This window comes from Spermophilus citellus (genome assembly GCF_964194105.1).
Source record: "Spermophilus citellus genome assembly, chromosome: 3".
Taxonomy (NCBI): domain Eukaryota; kingdom Metazoa; phylum Chordata; class Mammalia; order Rodentia; family Sciuridae; genus Spermophilus; species Spermophilus citellus.
Genome location: NC_138184.1, coordinates 171,769,851 through 171,789,085, shown reverse-complemented (window position 1 = coordinate 171,789,085; position 19,235 = coordinate 171,769,851). Strand labels below are relative to the sequence as shown.

At 31.3% G+C, this 19,235-nt stretch overlaps 1 protein-coding gene across 4 annotated transcripts in view; it reads left to right on the top strand.

Moving 5' to 3' along the window:
* The window catches only part of PTPN12 (protein tyrosine phosphatase non-receptor type 12), a 110,438-nt gene that overhangs the window by 39,202 nt on the left and 52,001 nt on the right, over positions 1-19,235 (top strand). For all 4 annotated transcript variants that reach the window (XM_081282807.1, XM_081282805.1, XM_081282806.1 and 1 more), the window contains exons 2-5: positions 6,282-6,390; positions 13,827-13,903; positions 16,013-16,108; positions 18,293-18,331. In XM_081282807.1, coding sequence (XP_081138933.1) covers positions 6,282-6,390; positions 13,827-13,903; positions 16,013-16,108; positions 18,293-18,331 — 321 coding nt within the window. The remainder of the gene's footprint in view (positions 1-6,281; positions 6,391-13,826; positions 13,904-16,012; positions 16,109-18,292; positions 18,332-19,235) is intronic.

Sequence of the window (19,235 nt, the reverse complement as noted above, 5' to 3'; positions counted from 1 at the left end):
TTCCCCCCCTTTTGTGCTGGAATTAAACCCAGGGTTGCTTTACCACTGAGCTAGCAGTGGTATCCCCAATTCTTTTTATTTTTTTTATTTTGAGACGGGGTCTTGCTAAATTGCTGAGGCTAGTCTTGACTTGGAATCCTCTTGTCTAAGCCTCCTGATTGACCACCGTGCTGAGCAGTTTTATTCCTTCTTGTTGTTGTTGTTCATTTATTGTTTTCTTAATTTGAAATTCTGCCAACAGCTGGGTACTGTGACACACACCTATAATCCCAGTGGCTTGGGAGTCTGAGGCAGGAGGATCTCAAGTTCAAAGCCAGCCTCAGCAGTTTAGTAAGGCCCTAAGCAACTGAGTGAGTCCTGTCTCAAAATACAAAATAAAAAGGGCTGGGGATGTCACTCAGTGGTTAAGCACTCCTGGGTTAAATCCCTGGTATAAAAAAAAAAATTAATGCATGTCTGTCTAAATGTATTCTCAATTCAAACTCTGTTTGACAAATGTGAAGTGCACTAACTATATTTTAGTATTAGAGCTTGCTGTTGGATTATATGGGGAGTGTGGAATAAGGTGAGCTAAACGTAGGACTCAAGGATGATTCCTAGGTTTTGGCTTGAGCAGCTGTTGAATGATGGTGCTATTTGATGTGTTTGTGATGCTCTTGAGACACACTCAGTAGATAACCCAACAGACAATTAGCTATTTGACTCTGGAGAGATTGAACAAATTCATAGACCACATTAGCAGTAGGGTCAGTCCCTAAATAAACAATGAAGCTGTTCTAGCCTTTGAGAATTGAAGTCTTGACACATAATCAGATATCTTTAAAGAAAATAGTCATATTACTTTTGACTTTTGAAGCCTTTGAAAATCAGTTTATTGGTTTCAGATTAGGGGAATTCAGTTTTGAGTTTTAAAAATTAAAGGAAAAACAATTTATTTGGAACTTTAGAACAAAGTGAATATTGGGCTGAGAAGCTAGCTCAGTGGTAGAGTACTTGTCTGGCATGCGTGAGGCCCTGTGTTCAATCCCCAGCACTGCTAAAACAAAATGAATATTAAACTCAGATTTTGTTTGCATCAAAAATTACAATTTAAGGCCCAGTAGTAAAATGCCAATTTTTAAGGTGATTTGATTTGCATTAGATTTTGGTCTTTAAAGCCCAATAAAATAGTCCATGCTCTGGGCTGGGGTTGTAGCTCAGTGGTAGAGCACTTATATAGCACGTGTGAGGCACTGGGTTTGATCCTCAGCACCACATAAAAATAAATAAAGGTATTGTGTCTATGCATTCAGTTTTGTTTTTTTGGTTGGAGTTTTTTTGTTTGTTTGTTTGGTTTTGTTGATCTTTTTAGGGGTACTACTGAGCCACATCCCCAGTCCTATTTTGTATTTTATTTAAAGACAGGGTCTCACTGAGTAATTTAATGCATCATTTTTGCTTAGGCTGACTTTGAATACGTGATCCTCCTGCCTCCACCATTAGAGAACCACTGGGACTATAGGCCTGGGCTGCCACCTGCAGCCCCCAGCTGCATTCAGTTTTATAGTGTTGTGGAGAGACAAGTATTAAAGTATTTTTATCCTAAGTGATAATAGAGTGATATATTATGGACTCAAGGGGGCTGGAGAGCAAGGAGGGAAGTTTCAAGAAGGGCTTCACAAAGGAAATAACACTATCCAGTCCTAGGAACTTATCAACAAGCAAAAATTGTGAAACTGATATTTAAGTGATCAGGGTTTCTGGTGGTGGTGATTGGTAATTAATTTTGTTTGACTGAAGCATCATACTGCAGTGATAGAGTATTATAAAAAGAGGCTAGGAAATTGAATAGGCAGAAAAGTATTTGATAATTAAACTAAGAATTGGTAGTTCTCTTGAAGGTGATAGACTCATTGGAGTTTTTGAGTATAAAGCTAAAATGATCTTACTTGGTTTTTAGAAGTGTAACTGATACAGTAGTACATTTATTTAAGGAATTCATTTATGCAACTTTTCCAAACCCAGTAAATGTAGACTTAATTAAAAATATCTAAATAAAATGCTTTTGTTTATTTTCTTACTTTTTTAAAAAAAGAAGGCCACACATGATAGAGTGTAGTGTGGGCATCTGTTAATTTTTGCCATTTTGGTATATTTCTGCCCATTTAAGATATTATTTGAAATAATTATGCTACTTAATAAATGAATTATTTTATTAAACGTTTACTTCCATGCTGTTCTCATAGTGTGTATCACATAATACTGTGTTTGTAAAGATCTCTTAGTATGTGATGGCGTGTTTCTCAACAATATAAGGTTTTTGTTTTTGTTTTCTTTCTTTTAATTTCCTAGTGACAGCTTCACTAGAGACAAAGGAATTTGGTAAGAAAGTTAAAACAATATTGTATATATAGGTACTTTCTGTTTCATATAGTTAAACTTTGGTAGCATGTTGAGTGGTTTAAAAATAACAAAGCTTTAATCTAAATCAAGTCTTATTCTGAGATTAATTTATTCAACATAAGAAGATTTTGAAAGGGAAAGATTATTTTTTGGACTAGGAACATCAGAAACGCTTTAAAGGAGCTAGGTCTTAAAAGATTGTGAAGTTTGGAGGTATTTAAGTGGAATAGCCGCAATGAAAAAGCGTGTACAGTGTTACCGTGTCCATACACAGGTGGATGATTCTGTTTTATGAGAGAGAAAAGTGACTTTAAAAAGAGTGTTAATTTGCGGTTTCAAAATTTTTAAGTTCTTTCATTTATGCCCTTTTTGTTTCTTGCAATTAGAGCTTTTGCTTTGACTTGTTGCTTAACCATGATCTCCATTCCTCCACACCCACCTTTTTTGTTTGCCTTTGATAACTATAATTTTCCCTCTTCATTCCTAATTCTCCATTATTTTATGAAAAATTCCTAAGCACTTTTTTTTCAAAATTATTTGATGCTGTCAACCCATACATAAAATACAGAGAAACCTAAGAATTGTTGAAAATCAACCTTCATTTTCCCATGTTAATGAACACTCCTTCTAAAGCTTAGAGACCTTATTGTACTAGTAGTTCTTAAAACTTGGTCATGAACTGTAGCAGCAGCACCTGGGAACTAAAAATGCAAATTCTCAGGTTTTACTGCAGACCTATTAAACCAAAAACTCTAAAGGTGGGCTGTCAGACTGTGCCTCTCCCCCCATAACCCTACCCAGGTGATTCTGAAGCCTGAACCTGGAAGTGTGGTAGGCAAACTGCTGTTTTATAGTACTCACCAGTTCAGGCAGACAAATTGACCCAGAATGTGTAATTCTTCTTGATCTTTTATCTAGGAAAGAGTTTAAAGAAATAAGTCTGAAGTAACAGAACATTTGAATAGTTTTCCATAATTGACTGTAATAGTAGTTAACATTTACTGATCCATTTTATATGCCAGGCTCTTGCTGAGTATGGAATTATTATTTCCATTTTATAAGGGTTATGACACTGGGGGATTAAATGTGTTCATTGTCATACAATCTAAAGTAGCAGATCCAGAATTTAAATTCAACTGTTAAGCCGACTTATTTTTTTGTACTTCTACTTGAAGATATCTTTTTAATACAGTTGAATAGAATTTGCTTTTTAAATATAAAACAAAGCTTTAATATGTTTTATAGACCACCTTTGTATCTTGATGGGTGTGAAAATTTCTAAGTTTTCTCTCTCTCTTTATATGTACATATATTTCGCATATACATATATTTCATTAATAGTAATTTTACATATGGGGTACAATTGATGTTTTAGTACATTTTTACAGTTGTAATAACCATATCAGAGCTAAGTATAATATTTAGAAAGACTATCATTTTCCTAGAACATTCTTCATTTTAAGCTTGAATGTATAAAGCATTCCATGATATGCCAGGCTTTAAGAAAACTGAATAATAGAAATTCAAACTTAAGGGGCGGGGGTTGTGGCTCAGTGGTAGAGCACTCACCTAGCACTTGTGAGCCCTGGGTTTGATCCTCAGCACCAAATATAAATAAATAAATAAATAAATAAATAAATAAATAAATAAATAAATAAATAAAGGTTTTGTGTCCAACTACAACTAAAAAATAAATATTAAAAAGAGAAGAAAAATCAAACTTAAATATCTGTTGTGACATACTAGTGTTCTCAAGGTTCACTATATAATTACTGGCAATTCTTTGACATAAAAACTTTGTACCTTTCTCAATAACATAATTTGTCACATAAAAGAAGAAATGTTTAGAGTGACAACAGAGTCCAAAAGTACATTAACATTTATAATTAAATTCAGCTCCTTTTTTGTTGTTTTTGTTACATATATTTTTTGAGGCAGTAATTTAAAATGCATTCTTTTTCTTCCTGTGTTTCTGTAGTTGTTAAATTGATATCCTTTTGCAAATCAAATTCACATATTTATTATGCATTAGGATACTGAAATGTGTCCTTTCAGATACCTAATCTTTGAGCAGAAGAAACAAAATTCTGATTAAATATGTAAGATGTTTTTGTTAATATGGAATATGAAATCAAAGTCTTTCTGACTTTCCCATTATTTTATATTTAACTTTGTAAAACAGGCAATGTACTCCTATCCAAAAGGTATGAAAAGACATGTAGTGATATCTCCTTCTCACCCATTTCCCATCCCCACAAATATTTGTTTTCTTCCAGACATTTTATGCATATGAACAAATACAAATATATTTTAAATTCTTTCAAACACCAGTAGTAGTATATTTATATGCACATATTTTTTTCTGCCTTTTACATTTAATATGTATTTTTGAGATATTGCCATAGTTGCCATATATACAGAGCTTCTCACTTGTTTTCTAGCAGTATCATAAAAGTTGACTATATGAATAAAACAAATGTATATAGACAGCCCTATTAAAGAACTTAAAAATTATTTGCAATCTTTTGCTATTATAAACATTGCTGCAATAAATAACTTGTGCATATAGTATTTCATGTGTGTGAGTTTTATCTGGAGGACAAACTTGTAGAAATAATAACTACCAAGACATTATATGCATTTGTAATTTCCAGATTTCCCTCCTTGAGTTGTGCTGATGATTTTTTCCACCAACATTGTATCCAAGTTCTGGTTTTACCACCCTCTCACCAATAACAAAAAAACTGAATACAGTGTTTTCCCTTGATAACCTTGTATATATTTTAAGAACTTCATTACCACAGGGAGAAAAACATTGTAAATATAGCACTTGGCATTGTGCCAACACAGAACAAGATTGTAAGATTTTTCATCATCTTATAATGATAAAATTAAGTAATTTTAAAGTAAGACAAAAACATTATCCATTCTGCATTTAAGGGCCTATTTATTTCAAGTGCTTTATGTTAAATTATAACAACAATGAGGCAAAGATTTTTATATTAAAATTGATGATTTTAAAAAGAGCAGATGTAACATTCTTAGTTGCTTAAAAACATTACAAGTAGCAAAAATAAATGGTGAAGAAGTTAAATGTTACCAGACATCTTTTTCATTTCATTTGTATTTAATAATTTGTTGAACAGTAAAACCATAATGCCTTCAATATGTCTTTTAAGCCTGAAAGAAAGTAAACTTCTTTGAAATTAAATTTTAGCAGTGTAGTTGAGTAGAATTTAAACAATTCACAATGCCGACTTTCAGTACTTCTGAAAGCAGGAAGTGTATTACTGACATGCAGAAATATTCCAGTCCCAACGAACATCCCTACTGCCATATGTGGTAAGAATTTGTCACTAACCCACAAACCACTTCTGTATTGCAGTGAATAAGTAGAATTAGTCTTTGTTGGACATTTCCAATTCAATATGAAAGAACTTTGTTTTGCAGTGTCTTATAAGTAATTATTAGCTTATGCCTTAGCATGGCACATCATGGATGCTCATGGTTTATTGAGAGAAGAAATCGTACATAATTCTTTTTAGGCATGATTTTTCAACTTATTTATTGCAACAGTTAAAACAGAAATTACTTGAATACATTAAAGAACTAAGTATCCTGACTCAGCTTATTAATGATATTTTAAAATAAAATTACTAATTTTTATTTTAGTTATCACCTTTGCTTCTCATTGGAATAAATGCAAATCTTATGTTTGCACTTTTGCTAAAAGAAATCCTTAGGGTTAATTATTTAGGGATGGGGAAATTAAGAGCTTAGAGAAACAGGAAAATTAGTTGTGAAGAATTGGGTCAGCAAAATTTAGTGATTGTAAATCATTAACATTTAAAAATATAAATGTTTCTCTAAACTTGAATTTTATTTTCTTGTATTTTAAGCGATTAAGAAGATTATCTACCAAATATAGAACAGAAAAGATTTATCCCACAGCCACTGGAGAAAAAGAAGAAAATGTTAAAAAGAACAGATATAAGGACATACTGCCATGTAAGTTTGAAATATGTTGATAGAACAAAACAGAAATGCTAATTAGTCTTTTGTAACCTAACTAGCTTTATTCTTCCCAAGTTTGATTGTTAAGGAATTAGTAAATAATCTTTTTTTCCAAGGTACACTTCGAAATAATTTGTAATTGTGTTTTTCCTTCTAATTTGTTGTTTAATTTTATCCCTTTAAACACCACAGTTTCTCTAATAATAAATTGCTTTTAAATACTAAAATTTTAAGAATATCTTTTATAGACTCTGTTCAAAGAAGCAATTTCATTAAAATATAATATAGATAATGAATGTTTTTATAAAATGCTAAATGCTGACAGATCTATTATCTGTTCACAATAAGAACCTTGATTAATTACTTATGCATGAAAAAAATTGGTCATACGGTGGCTCACTTATTTGTGGGTCCACTATTCTTAGGGGTCAAAATAGCATTATATTCTAATAACATTATAATTATATTCTTAGATAACAGTTTTCTGACAGAGTAACTTTAAACACATACTTTGCTTGGTACCTGCTATCTAATAAAGCAACCAGTAGTCTTTTTTTCTCTTTGCCTTTACTTCTAGTGTCTTGAAATATCTGCATTTCATGACACCATACCTTTAACTCTTAGTCTTTCTTAAAACTTCTAAAACCTCCTTGATAAAATATAAAATTCTTGTGACTTCTTAATTGGCAGATTCAGTGGTCTTTTTTCAGTGTTTATTTTGTGCTATCTTGGTGTCATTCACCTGTCCCTGTCCTAAAATTTTCTTTTTTAATAATAACAACTCTCCTTTAGATCATCTCATTCTTCTCTTGTTTTCATTCCTCTGTTCCTTACTGATTTTGTTGCCTAAATTTAACCCTTCATCTTTCTGTTGTTCTACATTATTCTCAGCTGTGGAATATGTGGATGACCAGTGTTAGCAGAAATAACAAGTGGCAGCTTAGGATAATGGTGAAGAGTTCTTAACTTCAAAAATTCAAATCCCAACTTCACCACTTAGTACCTATCTTGGACTCATTTTCTTTGTACCTGGATTTCCTCATCTGTAAAAATGGAGATGATGATAATGATAATATTTTTAGGATTGTTTGGAGTGTTAAATAGATCTAAACATTTTATGGTACCTAGGATAATAACCACTCATTAAGGTTTTTGCAAAACACCCTACTTTCCTCACCAGTTATATTTGTTTATTCAGGCTGTTATAACAAAAATACCATAAATTGAATGGTTTATAAACAGAACAGTTGTAGAGGCTGGGAAGTCCAAGATCGGAGCAACAGCATATTGGTATCTGGTGAGGGCTTGCCATAGATGTTGCCTTCTTACTCTGTACTTATGTGGTAGATGGGGCAGACAAGCTCCCTAGGTCTTTTTTATAAGAATACTAATTAAGAGGCTATACCTCTTAATACTATTACATCGAGCTTCTTTTTTAGATATAAATGAGGTGGGGGAGTTTACACCAATATTTAGATTTAACACTAGTTCACTTCAAGAATAGGGATTGGCAAGGGTTTCTGTACACTTTATTAAGCAAGATAATCTTGAGGTGATCTTACAGTGCTTTGCAATTAATGCTCATTCTCTCCACTTATTTTTCCATCATCTAGGGAAATCTTAAATAGCTCCAGATTTCTGATTTTATATGTTGTTTCATTCATTTCATTTTATAGAAGGCTTTGAGTATATATTATGTACTAATGATACATGAAAAAACAAAATGTCAAAAATCCCTGCCCTTATGAATTTTATATTTTAGTCTACTTGATAAACAATAGATTAAACATATATGGTCAGTCATACAGATCATTGAGAATGATATAGTAGTAATGAGGGACATAAGGAAAGCTGATAGTAGAAAGAAGAATTTTCTAATTTTGAATAGGGTTAGAGGACAAGGTCAGTGGTCTTCTGAAAAAAAATGGAAGCCTTAATTTATAATGTTTGCTGATATCTGTGCTAAATAGATTATCACCATAATGGATTTTTGACCATAATTATGACAACAAAGCTATTTATTATATTCCATTTTACTGATTAGAAACTGAAAGGTAGAGGCTTAGATCGCTTGCAACTAATTGGGGTGAGAATTTTTTTTCTCTTTCCACACTTTTTATTGGTACATTATATTTAATGCATAATAATGGGATTTGTTACATGTTCGTACATGCACACAATATAAAAATGTATTTTGGTCAATATCACTTCTCAGCACTTCCCTCCTCCACTCCACCTTCCATCCCCTGGTCCCTTTCTTCTATTGATCTCCTTTTGATTTTCATGAAATCCCTTCCTTCCTCACCTCTTTCTTTTCCTTTTTCCTGTCTAGCTCACAGAGGAAAACATATGACCTTTGGCCTCTGAGTTGGCTTTTTGCTAAACATAATGATCTTTTAGTTCCATCCATTTTTCCTGCTAATGACGTAATTTCATTTTTCTTTGTGGCTGAATAAAATTTTATTGTGTATATATACCCCACATTTTCCTGATCCATTCATCTGTTGATGAACACCTAGGCTGGTTCCATAGTTTGGCTATTGTGAATTATGCTACTATAAACATGAGTATGCATATATCATTATAATATAATAACTTTAATTCTTTTGGATAAAAACCAAGGGATGGTATAGTGGGTCATAATGTGGTTCTTTTGAAGAACCTCCATATTGATTTCCATAGTGATTGTACTAATTTATATTCTCATATTCCTTTTTCTCCACATCCTCTCCAGCACGTATTGTTTATATTCTTGATGACTTCCATTCTGACTGGTGTGAGATGAAATCTTAGTGTAGTTTTGATTTTCATTTCCCTAATTGGTAATGATGTGAACATTTTTTCATTTATTTTCAGGTCATTTGTATTTCTTCTTTTGAGAAGTATCTGTTTAATTAATTTGTGGGGTGAGAATTTAAGCAAAAGAAAAGCTAGACCAAAATAAGGGAGAAAAGAAGGGGGACATTACAACTTTTCTATGTACATATGAATTTACCACAGTGAATCTCACATTTATGTATATCCACAAGGCACTAATTTGGGAAAAAAAAAACTATAAATAAATAGAAGAAAGACCTATAGAAAAACTACAAATAAATAGAGTAGAAGAAAGGGAACAGGAGGAGAGAAAGGGGAAATGCTGGGGACTTAATTAGAGCAAATTATATTTCAAGCTGGTATAATTATGTCAAAATGAACCCTGATATTATATATAACTAAAATGAACTAATACAAAATGCAAAAAAAAAAAAAGACATTGGTTCTCAGATAATATAGTATGATTTTGCTCCTCAAGCAGCAGTTGGCAACACCTGGAGACAATTCAGTTGTAGGTCTGGGGTTGTCAGGTCTGCTGCTATTGGCATCTAATAGATACAGTCAAGGGGTACTGCCACACATCCTATAATGCACAGGATACAGCTTACCCCACAAGAAAAATATCAAGCCAAAATGCCAGTGTTTTAAAGTTGAGAGACTTTGCCTAGAGTTTGAGATCACTGGGCTGGTCAGTGTGTCTTTAAATTATTTATGGAGTAGATAGGTAGATAAGTTTTTGGTAGATTTCCACTTGTTTTTATTTTGAAAATTATTTTAAAAGTAATCATACTTAATATATTTACTTACTATTAGAGAATAATTTATCAATTTCCTTTGAATGCTTACTAACACGTCTGTTTTAAACAACTTTGAAATAAATTTACCATGAAATTTACACATTTTAAGTGTACAACTCAATGATTTTTTTTTAAGTAAATTTAGAGTTGCACAACAATAAGCACAATCCATTCTATTGCCCCCAAAGATCTGTTGTTGTAAGCCCCAGGCAACTGCTTAATCTGCTTTATTTCTACAGATTTTCCTTTTCTGGTAATTTAATATAAACACAGTCATACAGGGTGTAGTATCAGTAGTTCATTTTTTTATTGTTGAGTAGTAGTATCTTATTTTATGTATATATTGTGTTTTCTTTATCTGTTCACCAGTTGAACATTATAATGCTGGTATAAATATTTCCATATAGATCTTTATGTGTACATATAATTTTATTTCTCTTAGGTGGATGATATGTAGGAATGAAATTGCTGTGTCTTTAGAAACTTACATGTAGGTTTTTAAGAAACTGTTAAACTATAATCCAAGTGGTTATTCCATTTTATAGTCCCAACAGTAATGTGTGAAGCTTCCAATTTCTCCACGACCTTACTAACACTTGTTACTGTGGGATATTTTCATTTGTTTGTTTGAGATTATTTCTCACTATTTTGCCCAGACTGGTCTGGAGCTCCTGGTTTCAGGTGATTCTCTTGCCTCAGCCTTTTGTGCAGCTGGGATTACAGATGTGTGCCACAGGTGTAATGCCTAATTTTGGAATTTTGGATTATAGGTATTATACTAGTGGTTCACATTCTGATTCTAATTTGTATCTTTTCGTGTATGCTGCCTTTGTATATCTTCTTTGGTAAAAGTCTGTTCACATTTATACATTTTTTTTTAATCTTACAGATTTGTAAGAGTTTTTAATATGTTCTGAATACTGAGGCTAATCCCGGAATTGAGAAATTTCAGCAAACTGTTGGGTCAAAGGATGACCCACTTACGGTTTGTTCATTGAAAATTGAAAGGGCTAGAACTGAGCTAGACTTTAAAAGTGATGGATCATGATACTCTGCCTATTAATGATTTAATTATAGAGATTCTTTTATTTCTCAGAAGTAGGATTTAGTTAGTAGACAGTTTCTGTGTCCATGGAGGTGACAACATTTATGGGTTTTTTTTTTTTTTTTTTTTTTTTTTGTTTTTTGTTTTTTGTTTTTGCCATAGGTCATTAATGTTTGCTTAGGGTAGAGAGGGAAAAACTGCTGTCTTAAGGAGCCTCTTGGTTTTGTGTTGGAAGTCAGGTTCATAGGAGATTGTAGAGGCAGTCAGCAAAACCATGAAGAGAAATAATTGATTTTATTTCTTTGATATTTAGACTTGTTCTCATCTTTATGCTTAATAAAACATCAATGAAGAATATTAAAATATATGAGATGTTATATAAACAGCATGAATTATTTTTTAAATTCTTAATTAAAATACAGTATTTGTATAATATAAGTCATTGACTATACTATATTTACCCTTGCTTTAGAGTGTAAATGGGGAATTCTAAAAAAGGCATGTTTGTGCCCCATTTTGAACTTACTGATTTAAATTTAATGCAGAATATAGAACACCAAAAAGTTTGAATTTTAATTTGCTTTCTTCGGTCCCCACCTGTTGAATGATTAGTGATAGATGAAGTAAGATTAGCAAAATGTTGATAATTATTGAAGCTGTGTAATGGACAATCAAGAATTCATTATACTATTGTATATATACTTAAAATTTTTCATCTTAGAAAAAATTAATTCACAGCCTGCATATAAACAGTTTGGCATGTAGGCAGCCATTTGGTAATCACTATTTTTCATTTGGATTCATAACCATCAGAAATATTTATGGAAAACCCAGTGCTAAACAAATTATTGTACTCTGCCATTGAGATACTTTGAATAGAGACTAATATATCATATGAATAAGGGTAACTAACCCTAATCCTAACCCTAACCCCAACCCCTTCTTACTGGGAAACAGGTAAGAGAAAGTTTCATATTGTTATTTTACCACCTTTATTCTAACTACTGAATATTTTATTCTCATTTACCAGAAGTAAGCTTTTTTTTTAACATATATTTTTTATCTCAAATGTCATAAAATGGGGGCAATATCTAGGGTAAATAGAATAAATGACAGTATATTATTTTCGTATAATATTAAAACATGTTAATATTCTCTTAACTGGAAACACGGTGAGGAGATGAATAATTGTCATTAGTAGCTGGCATGTCTTTCTTCTTTGTCTCTTCCTACAAATTTTCAAAGAAGTTTCCTTAAGAAAATAAATTAATAAAATTCGCACTAAATCTTTTTTTGGACAGATGAAAAATAAGTTTAAGAGTTCGCCAAGAAATTTATTTCTGTTTGTTACCTTTTTTTTTTGTCTTTTTATGTTTTTAATTGCCTTTGACATCACTGTCCATGAATTAGAAGATATTAGGGGAAAAATGATAAAAGTTGTGCAGTGTATTTAATTAATGTTTTAATAATGTTAATTTTATGATTTTTTTATAATTGTACTGTGGTTATGTGAGATATTAATATTAGAGGAAACTCAGAAGTACTGGGAAACTAGTATTGCATTTTTTCTGTATATCTAAAATTAGTTCTTTATTAAATAAAAAGTTTTAAAATCCACACAAACTGAAAAAAACTATTTACACTACCTATCTTACAGAGTTGATTTTCTCTTTCTGTGTATATTACATAGAAGGAAGGAGGAAAAACTAGACATGGAAGAATAAGCAAAGAATAAATAATCAGTTTATGGAAAAAAGAAATATAAATAACCAGAAATGTATGAAAATATGTATAATCATTTGCATAATTCAAGAAATACAAATCAAAACAAGATATGAACTCTGAAATTGAAGGCCAGGGGAAGACTTGATTTTAATATTATACCTTTATTACAGATTTAATTTTTAAAAATCATGTACATATTTTGTTTACTTAAATACAATGTAATGAAGAAAAATGTGTGATTTCATAAAGTTAATGTTTTTGGAATTTTGGTCTATAGATTTTTTTACCCTAATTTGATATTACCTAATGATAAATATTATTGGCAACTACATCATTGAGCAATTTTGATATATTTTAATTCATTAATTTGTCATAATTTACTTAATTTTTATAGTTACCTGTAAAATATGAAAGTTAGATTTCCTAATAAAACTTGTGCCAGTGAGCTTGTGTGTATTAGTTATTAGTGGTTAATTGTTCATTAGTCACCCACCTGGTATGCTAGGTTTTTTGTTGTTGTTGTTGTTTTTGGTACCAGAGATTGAATTCAGGGACAATCAACCACTGAGCCACATCTCCATCCCTATTTTGTATTTTATTTAGAGACAGGGTCTTAGTGTGTTGCCTAGCACCTCACTGTTGCTGAGGCTGGCTTTGAACTCTGAACCGCTGAGAGTACAGGCGGATTGTGTGCGCCACTGCTCCCCACCTGGTATGCTTTTTTTAAAGCTACAGAGGCTTAAATCCTAAAGTCTAATGTAGTAAATCTGGGATTATGCCTAGAATTTGTATTTTTAAAAAGTTCCAGAGATGATTTTATTACAATCATAATACAATTTTTTACATCACTGGTTTTGTTTTACTTAAGTTCTGTTTTCTATTACTGTATTGTCAGAAATTACACTACTGGTACCTATACTTCATTTTCATTTATTTTTTTAAAGAAAATATTCTTAGTTATCTTCTTTGACCATACTTATGCTTCATTAGAAAATATGTGAATGCCAACTATACATAATTTATGAAATATTTTCTTTTTTTTGTAGTTGATCATAGCCGAGTTAAGTTGACCTTAAAGACTCCTTCTCAAGATTCAGACTATATCAATGCAAATTTTATTAAGGTATGTATGCTCTAAGTCATCTTCCTATATACCAGTTTTCTCTTTGTATGTTGTGGTAGTAGGTATTGAACCCAGGGGCACTCTGGCTCTTGAGCTGCTTCTCTAGTATTACTTTTTTATTTATTTATTTATTTATTTATTTGAGACAAGGTCTTGCTCAATTGATGAGACTACCCTCAAACTTGTGATTCTCTTGCCTCACCCTTCCAAGTCCCTGGGATTACAGGCATGTGCTACCACATCTGTCTCCTATATACCAATTTTATTAAAGCTTTTTAAATTGCTTAAGTAGTAGTACCAACAACAAAAGAAAAATAAGTCACTGCCCTGGCACAATCTATGCTTTCCTTCTAGCCTCCTTATTCATATAAGTAAACAATTTTTGCTAAGTTTTATGACGACAGAGATAGTTTTCTGTTGTTTCTTCTTTTACATTGAAGGCTTATAAACACTACCTATTGCTAAGTCATCTTTCAAATTATCACTTTGAGCTTATGTGTACAAATGTGTGTGGTCATTCTCTGTAGCTGAACCATATAGTTTTCCAGTTTTCTCTAATAATAATACTGCAATAAGCCTCTTTGTTCATTTGAATAATTTCTTAGGATAAATTACTAGGACTGGAATTAATAGGTAATACTTATTTAAATTTATAGAGCATAATTTAGATTTTAAAACTTTTGGTAATTGTTACTATTTCAAGTGACAGCTCACATCCAAGATTAAATTTATCCTTGTTTAGATAACTTTGGTTATCCTTATATCAAAAGTAGTCAGATTTTTATGTAGTTATAAACAAAGAGAGATGCAAACTGCCTCTTACTTGGTTGAGTTTAAATAAAAAGTTTTTAATTTGTTCCATAAGTTTTGCTGTTTTTTAATCTTTACAGTTATACAAAAGTGTAATGTTTAGATATTTTATAATAATATGGTATTTATGCATATTTTAATAAGGTGTTGACAAAAAATGTCAAGTAGGAAGAGTTTGCGTGGCAAAATTAATCTTATCTATGTCAACAATGAACGGTCATGGTATTTTCTTTAAAAAAATAAATGAAAATGAAGTATAGGTACCAGTAGTGTAATTTTATTATACTTTCAGTAAAATCTAAAATTAATAAATTCAAAAAAACTAATTAATAGGTTGTTAGCTTTCTCAGATGTTAGTATTTATCTTATTTTATGAGGATGTGTATTAAAAGTAGATTTTAATTGTACTTTTTTTTTTTTAAAGAGAGAGAGAGAATTTTTAATATTTATTTTTTAGTTTTCGGCAGACACAACATCTTTGTTTGTATGTGGTGCTGAGGATTGAACCCGGGCCACACGCATGCCAGGCGAGCACGCTACCGCTTGAGCCACATCCCCAGCCCTTTAATTGTACTTAATGATGCAAATTCATTGTATGTTCATTATGTGCCAGTTTTATTATTTTAGTCAATTATCCTATTTGGTATATTCTTGTATTTATTTTTTAAAATAAATAGGAGCTGGGTGCAATAGTGCATGCCTGTAATCCCAGTAGTTCAGGAGGCTGAGGCAGGAGGACTACAAGTTCAAAACCAGCCTAAACAATAATAATAAAATAAAAATTAAAAATGGGCTGGTGATGTGGCTCAGTCATTGAGTGCTACTGGTTCAATCCCTGTTACCAAAAAATAAAATAAAACCTATGTAGAAGATGTTCAATAAATTTTAAGTTTAATAGATAAATAATTGATGGTAACTGTGGAAGAAACTATTAACTACTAGTTTTAGTATTGTTTGTAGAATCAAAGCATGCTTTTGTGTTTCTGATGCAGTTAGCTTGTTGACTAGGTATTGGGAATTTAGTTTTTAATACTCAGGTAAATAATAAATTTTAATTAGTATCAAATGATCCTTAATTACTAATTCTGCATGTCTAATAAATGTACAAAGTAATAGTTAACAAAACCTGAAGTGAATTGGATATATTATTGCCATGTTTTTATGTGCTATGAAAGAAAAATTATTTAGAAATGCTTTAGGTGAAAACACTATTACTGATAAAATTTGAAACCTTAAAATTTAGGTAGTGAAATATCTTTGTTAAATAATAAATGTGAAATTTGCATTTGATCATTTTAGGGTGTCTATGGGCCAAAAGCATATGTGGCGACCCAAGGACCTTTAGCAAATACAGTAATCGATTTTTGGAGGATGATATGGGAGTACAATGTTGTAGTAAGTACTTTTCGTAACATATTTTAAGTATTGTATGAAATGACATAGGATGTTTTATCGATTCAGGAAGAAAAGGACTTTTTTAGTCATAACAGTATATTTAATTATAGCTATTCTTATGAAAAAGACAAAAACTGTTGTTGAGGATCTCTCAGTTAAATTTTCACAAACTATTCTCCATATTTTAAGAAAAAGGGTGTGGTAGTTATTTAAATCTTGTCCTAAGTCAGTAACTATTAAGACAGTTACCAAATAACTTTAAAAAGGCAGGAAAGGATTAGTGGTTTTATGAATCAGTAAAATGCCTGATAATATAGTCATATTCTTAAACATCATTCTAGATATAAGCCCTTTGAATTCCTCTTCCAGGAAAACATATGTCAGCATATAATTACAAATTATTATGTAAAGTTTGAGATAATTTATAGGACCTCTGCACTTTTCCCCTACCCTTTACCTAAAGCTCATTCATCTAGAAGCATATCAAACTGTTAGCCTTTTAGTTCCCTCTTGCTTATTTTGAATGAAGGGAAATTGTGTGCCCTTAGTTTTCTAAAGCAGAAATATGAGTGAGTTAGGATATTGCAAAGAGAAATCCTGTTCTACTGCCTACCCTTGACGCCCCAAAGTATTTGCCTGGGGTTGGTTTTGGTTGGTAAATGTAGAAAATCAATAAGGAGCTCTCATCCCTCTCTCATGAACATTGTAATTGGCTTTTTCTGTGGAATTATACTGATTCTAAAGTGTTGGCATCCTCCATTGGCCCTTTGAAAGATAAGTAAGGTAAGGGGAAACATTCCAGTTCTTAGTGCTTGCCATTTTATTTTATCTTGAAACAAGATAAAGTTGGAGAATAATTGAAAAAGAGCCAGAGTAAACTTTCTGGGTGATGGGAACATCCTTTATCTTGATAAAAGTTTGAGTTGTATAGATATGTGCATTGGAATGTTCACTTAAGATAGTACATTTCATTGTATGTAAAATTTACCTCAAGGGAAAAATAATGTAAACAAAGTATAAAAATTACTGGGTTCCAGATAAATATGCATGAAGTATTTAGGAGGCTTAAGATAGTACATTTCATTGTATGTAAAATTTACCTCAAGGGAAAAATAATGTAAACAAAGTATAAAAATTACTGGGTTCCAGATAAATATGCATGAAGTATTTAGGAGGGAGTGTAGTGAGGGCTGGAGTTGTAGCCTGGCACATGTGAGGCTCTGGGGTTCTATCCTCAGCACCACATAAAAACAAATAAATAAAATAAAGGTGTTGTGTCCATCTGTAACTAACTAAATATATATATATATATTTAAAAACAATTATAGTGAAATGGTAATGATAAACTATGGGTGAAAACTATACAATGTTTATTGTAAAATTCTTTTAACTTTTCTGTTATAAATGTTGAGGGTCTGGGGGAACATGGGAGGATTAGATGAACTCTAGATAGGGCAAAGGGGTGGGAGGGAAGGAAGGAGGCATGGGGGGTAAAAAAAGTGGTGGAATGAGATGGGTATTATTACCCCAAGTACATGTATGAAGACAGGAATGGTGTGAATATACTTTGAATACAACCAGAGATATGAAAAATTGTGCTCTGTATGTTTAATATGAATTGTAATGCATTCTTCTGTCATATGTAGCAAATTAAAATTTAAAAAAATTTAAAAAATAATAAAAAAATAAAAAGGACTGGGGGTGAAAAAAAATAAATGTTGAGGGTGGAGATAGCTATAACTTTTATATTTAAGGGCAGTATTAAGTTTAATACATTCAACCTTTAGATAATTTTAGTAAATGTATTCTAAGTAATATTTATTAAGTACTAAATAATATTTGATTAAAATACTGTTTAATTAGGTAAGTATTCTAAAGATGGCATTTTAATATAATTTCAAAATCAGAAGTAAATCTGGAAGATTCACATCACTTAATTCAAACTAAGTCAGTCATGTTAATTATAGTCAAGCTAATTTGTTGCTATATAGTTAAGACTTTGGAAAATACAATACAATTTTGATAATTTGATCAATACTTTTCATATTTAAACTTCTTTTTAGACAGACTATATTTTTGCTCAGCATAAAAAATAGTTCTTGAGATTTGTATTTAAAAAGGTAAAATTATGTTTAATTAACATATTCTTTATTCCACTCTGCCCCACCACCACCTTCTTTTTAGATCATTGTAATGGCCTGTCGAGAATTTGAGATGGGAAGGGTATGTATACCTATTAATATTTATCATTTCTAACAATAGATGTTCGTGAGTTCCAGATAAATATGCATGAAGTATTTAGACCATTTAGACCATGAAGATGTTCGTGGTCTTTTATTATATAATAGTCTGAGCCCAAATGGTTAGGTACTTCTTTATTGTGCTCCGCTCTTGTTTTTATTTGACTTAAGAAACAAAATAATTTCTATAACACAAACTTTATATATCTTTATATATATATATATATATATATATATTTTTTTTTTTAGTTGTAGATGGGCACACAATACCTTTATTTTGTTTATTTAGTGTTATATGGTGCTGGGGATCGAACCCAGGGCTTCACACATGCTAGGCAAGTGCTCTACCACTGAGCTACAACTCCAGCCACCCCCCCCCCCCGCTTTTTTTTTTTTTTTACATTTTGTAAATACATTTTATGATATACTTACAATTATTGACTATTGTCACTTAACAGTCTACAATTACTTAATGGTGTTATAAAGTAGAGAGGTATTTTAGAATAGGAATAAAATCAACCAAATGAGAATGTGTTAATTCTGATTAGTGCTGGGGTTGTGGCTCATTGGTAGAGTGCTTGCCTATCAATCGTGTGAGGCACTGGGTTTGATTCTTAGCACCACATATAAGTACATAATAGATAGATAGAGAGATAAATGTATGTCTATCGACAAAAAATATATTTTTTAAAAATTAAGAATTCTGATTATTTATCATCAGTTTATAGCTTGGATATTCTGATTAATCTTTCTATGAACATCACTATCTTCTTTTTTGTTTGCTTATTCTGTCTTCAAAACTCAGAAGAAAATTTCTTACCTTGATATTTTTTTGACTGATGTTTAAGTATATTCAAAATATTATAATGTCCAGTAAACTTCTTTTC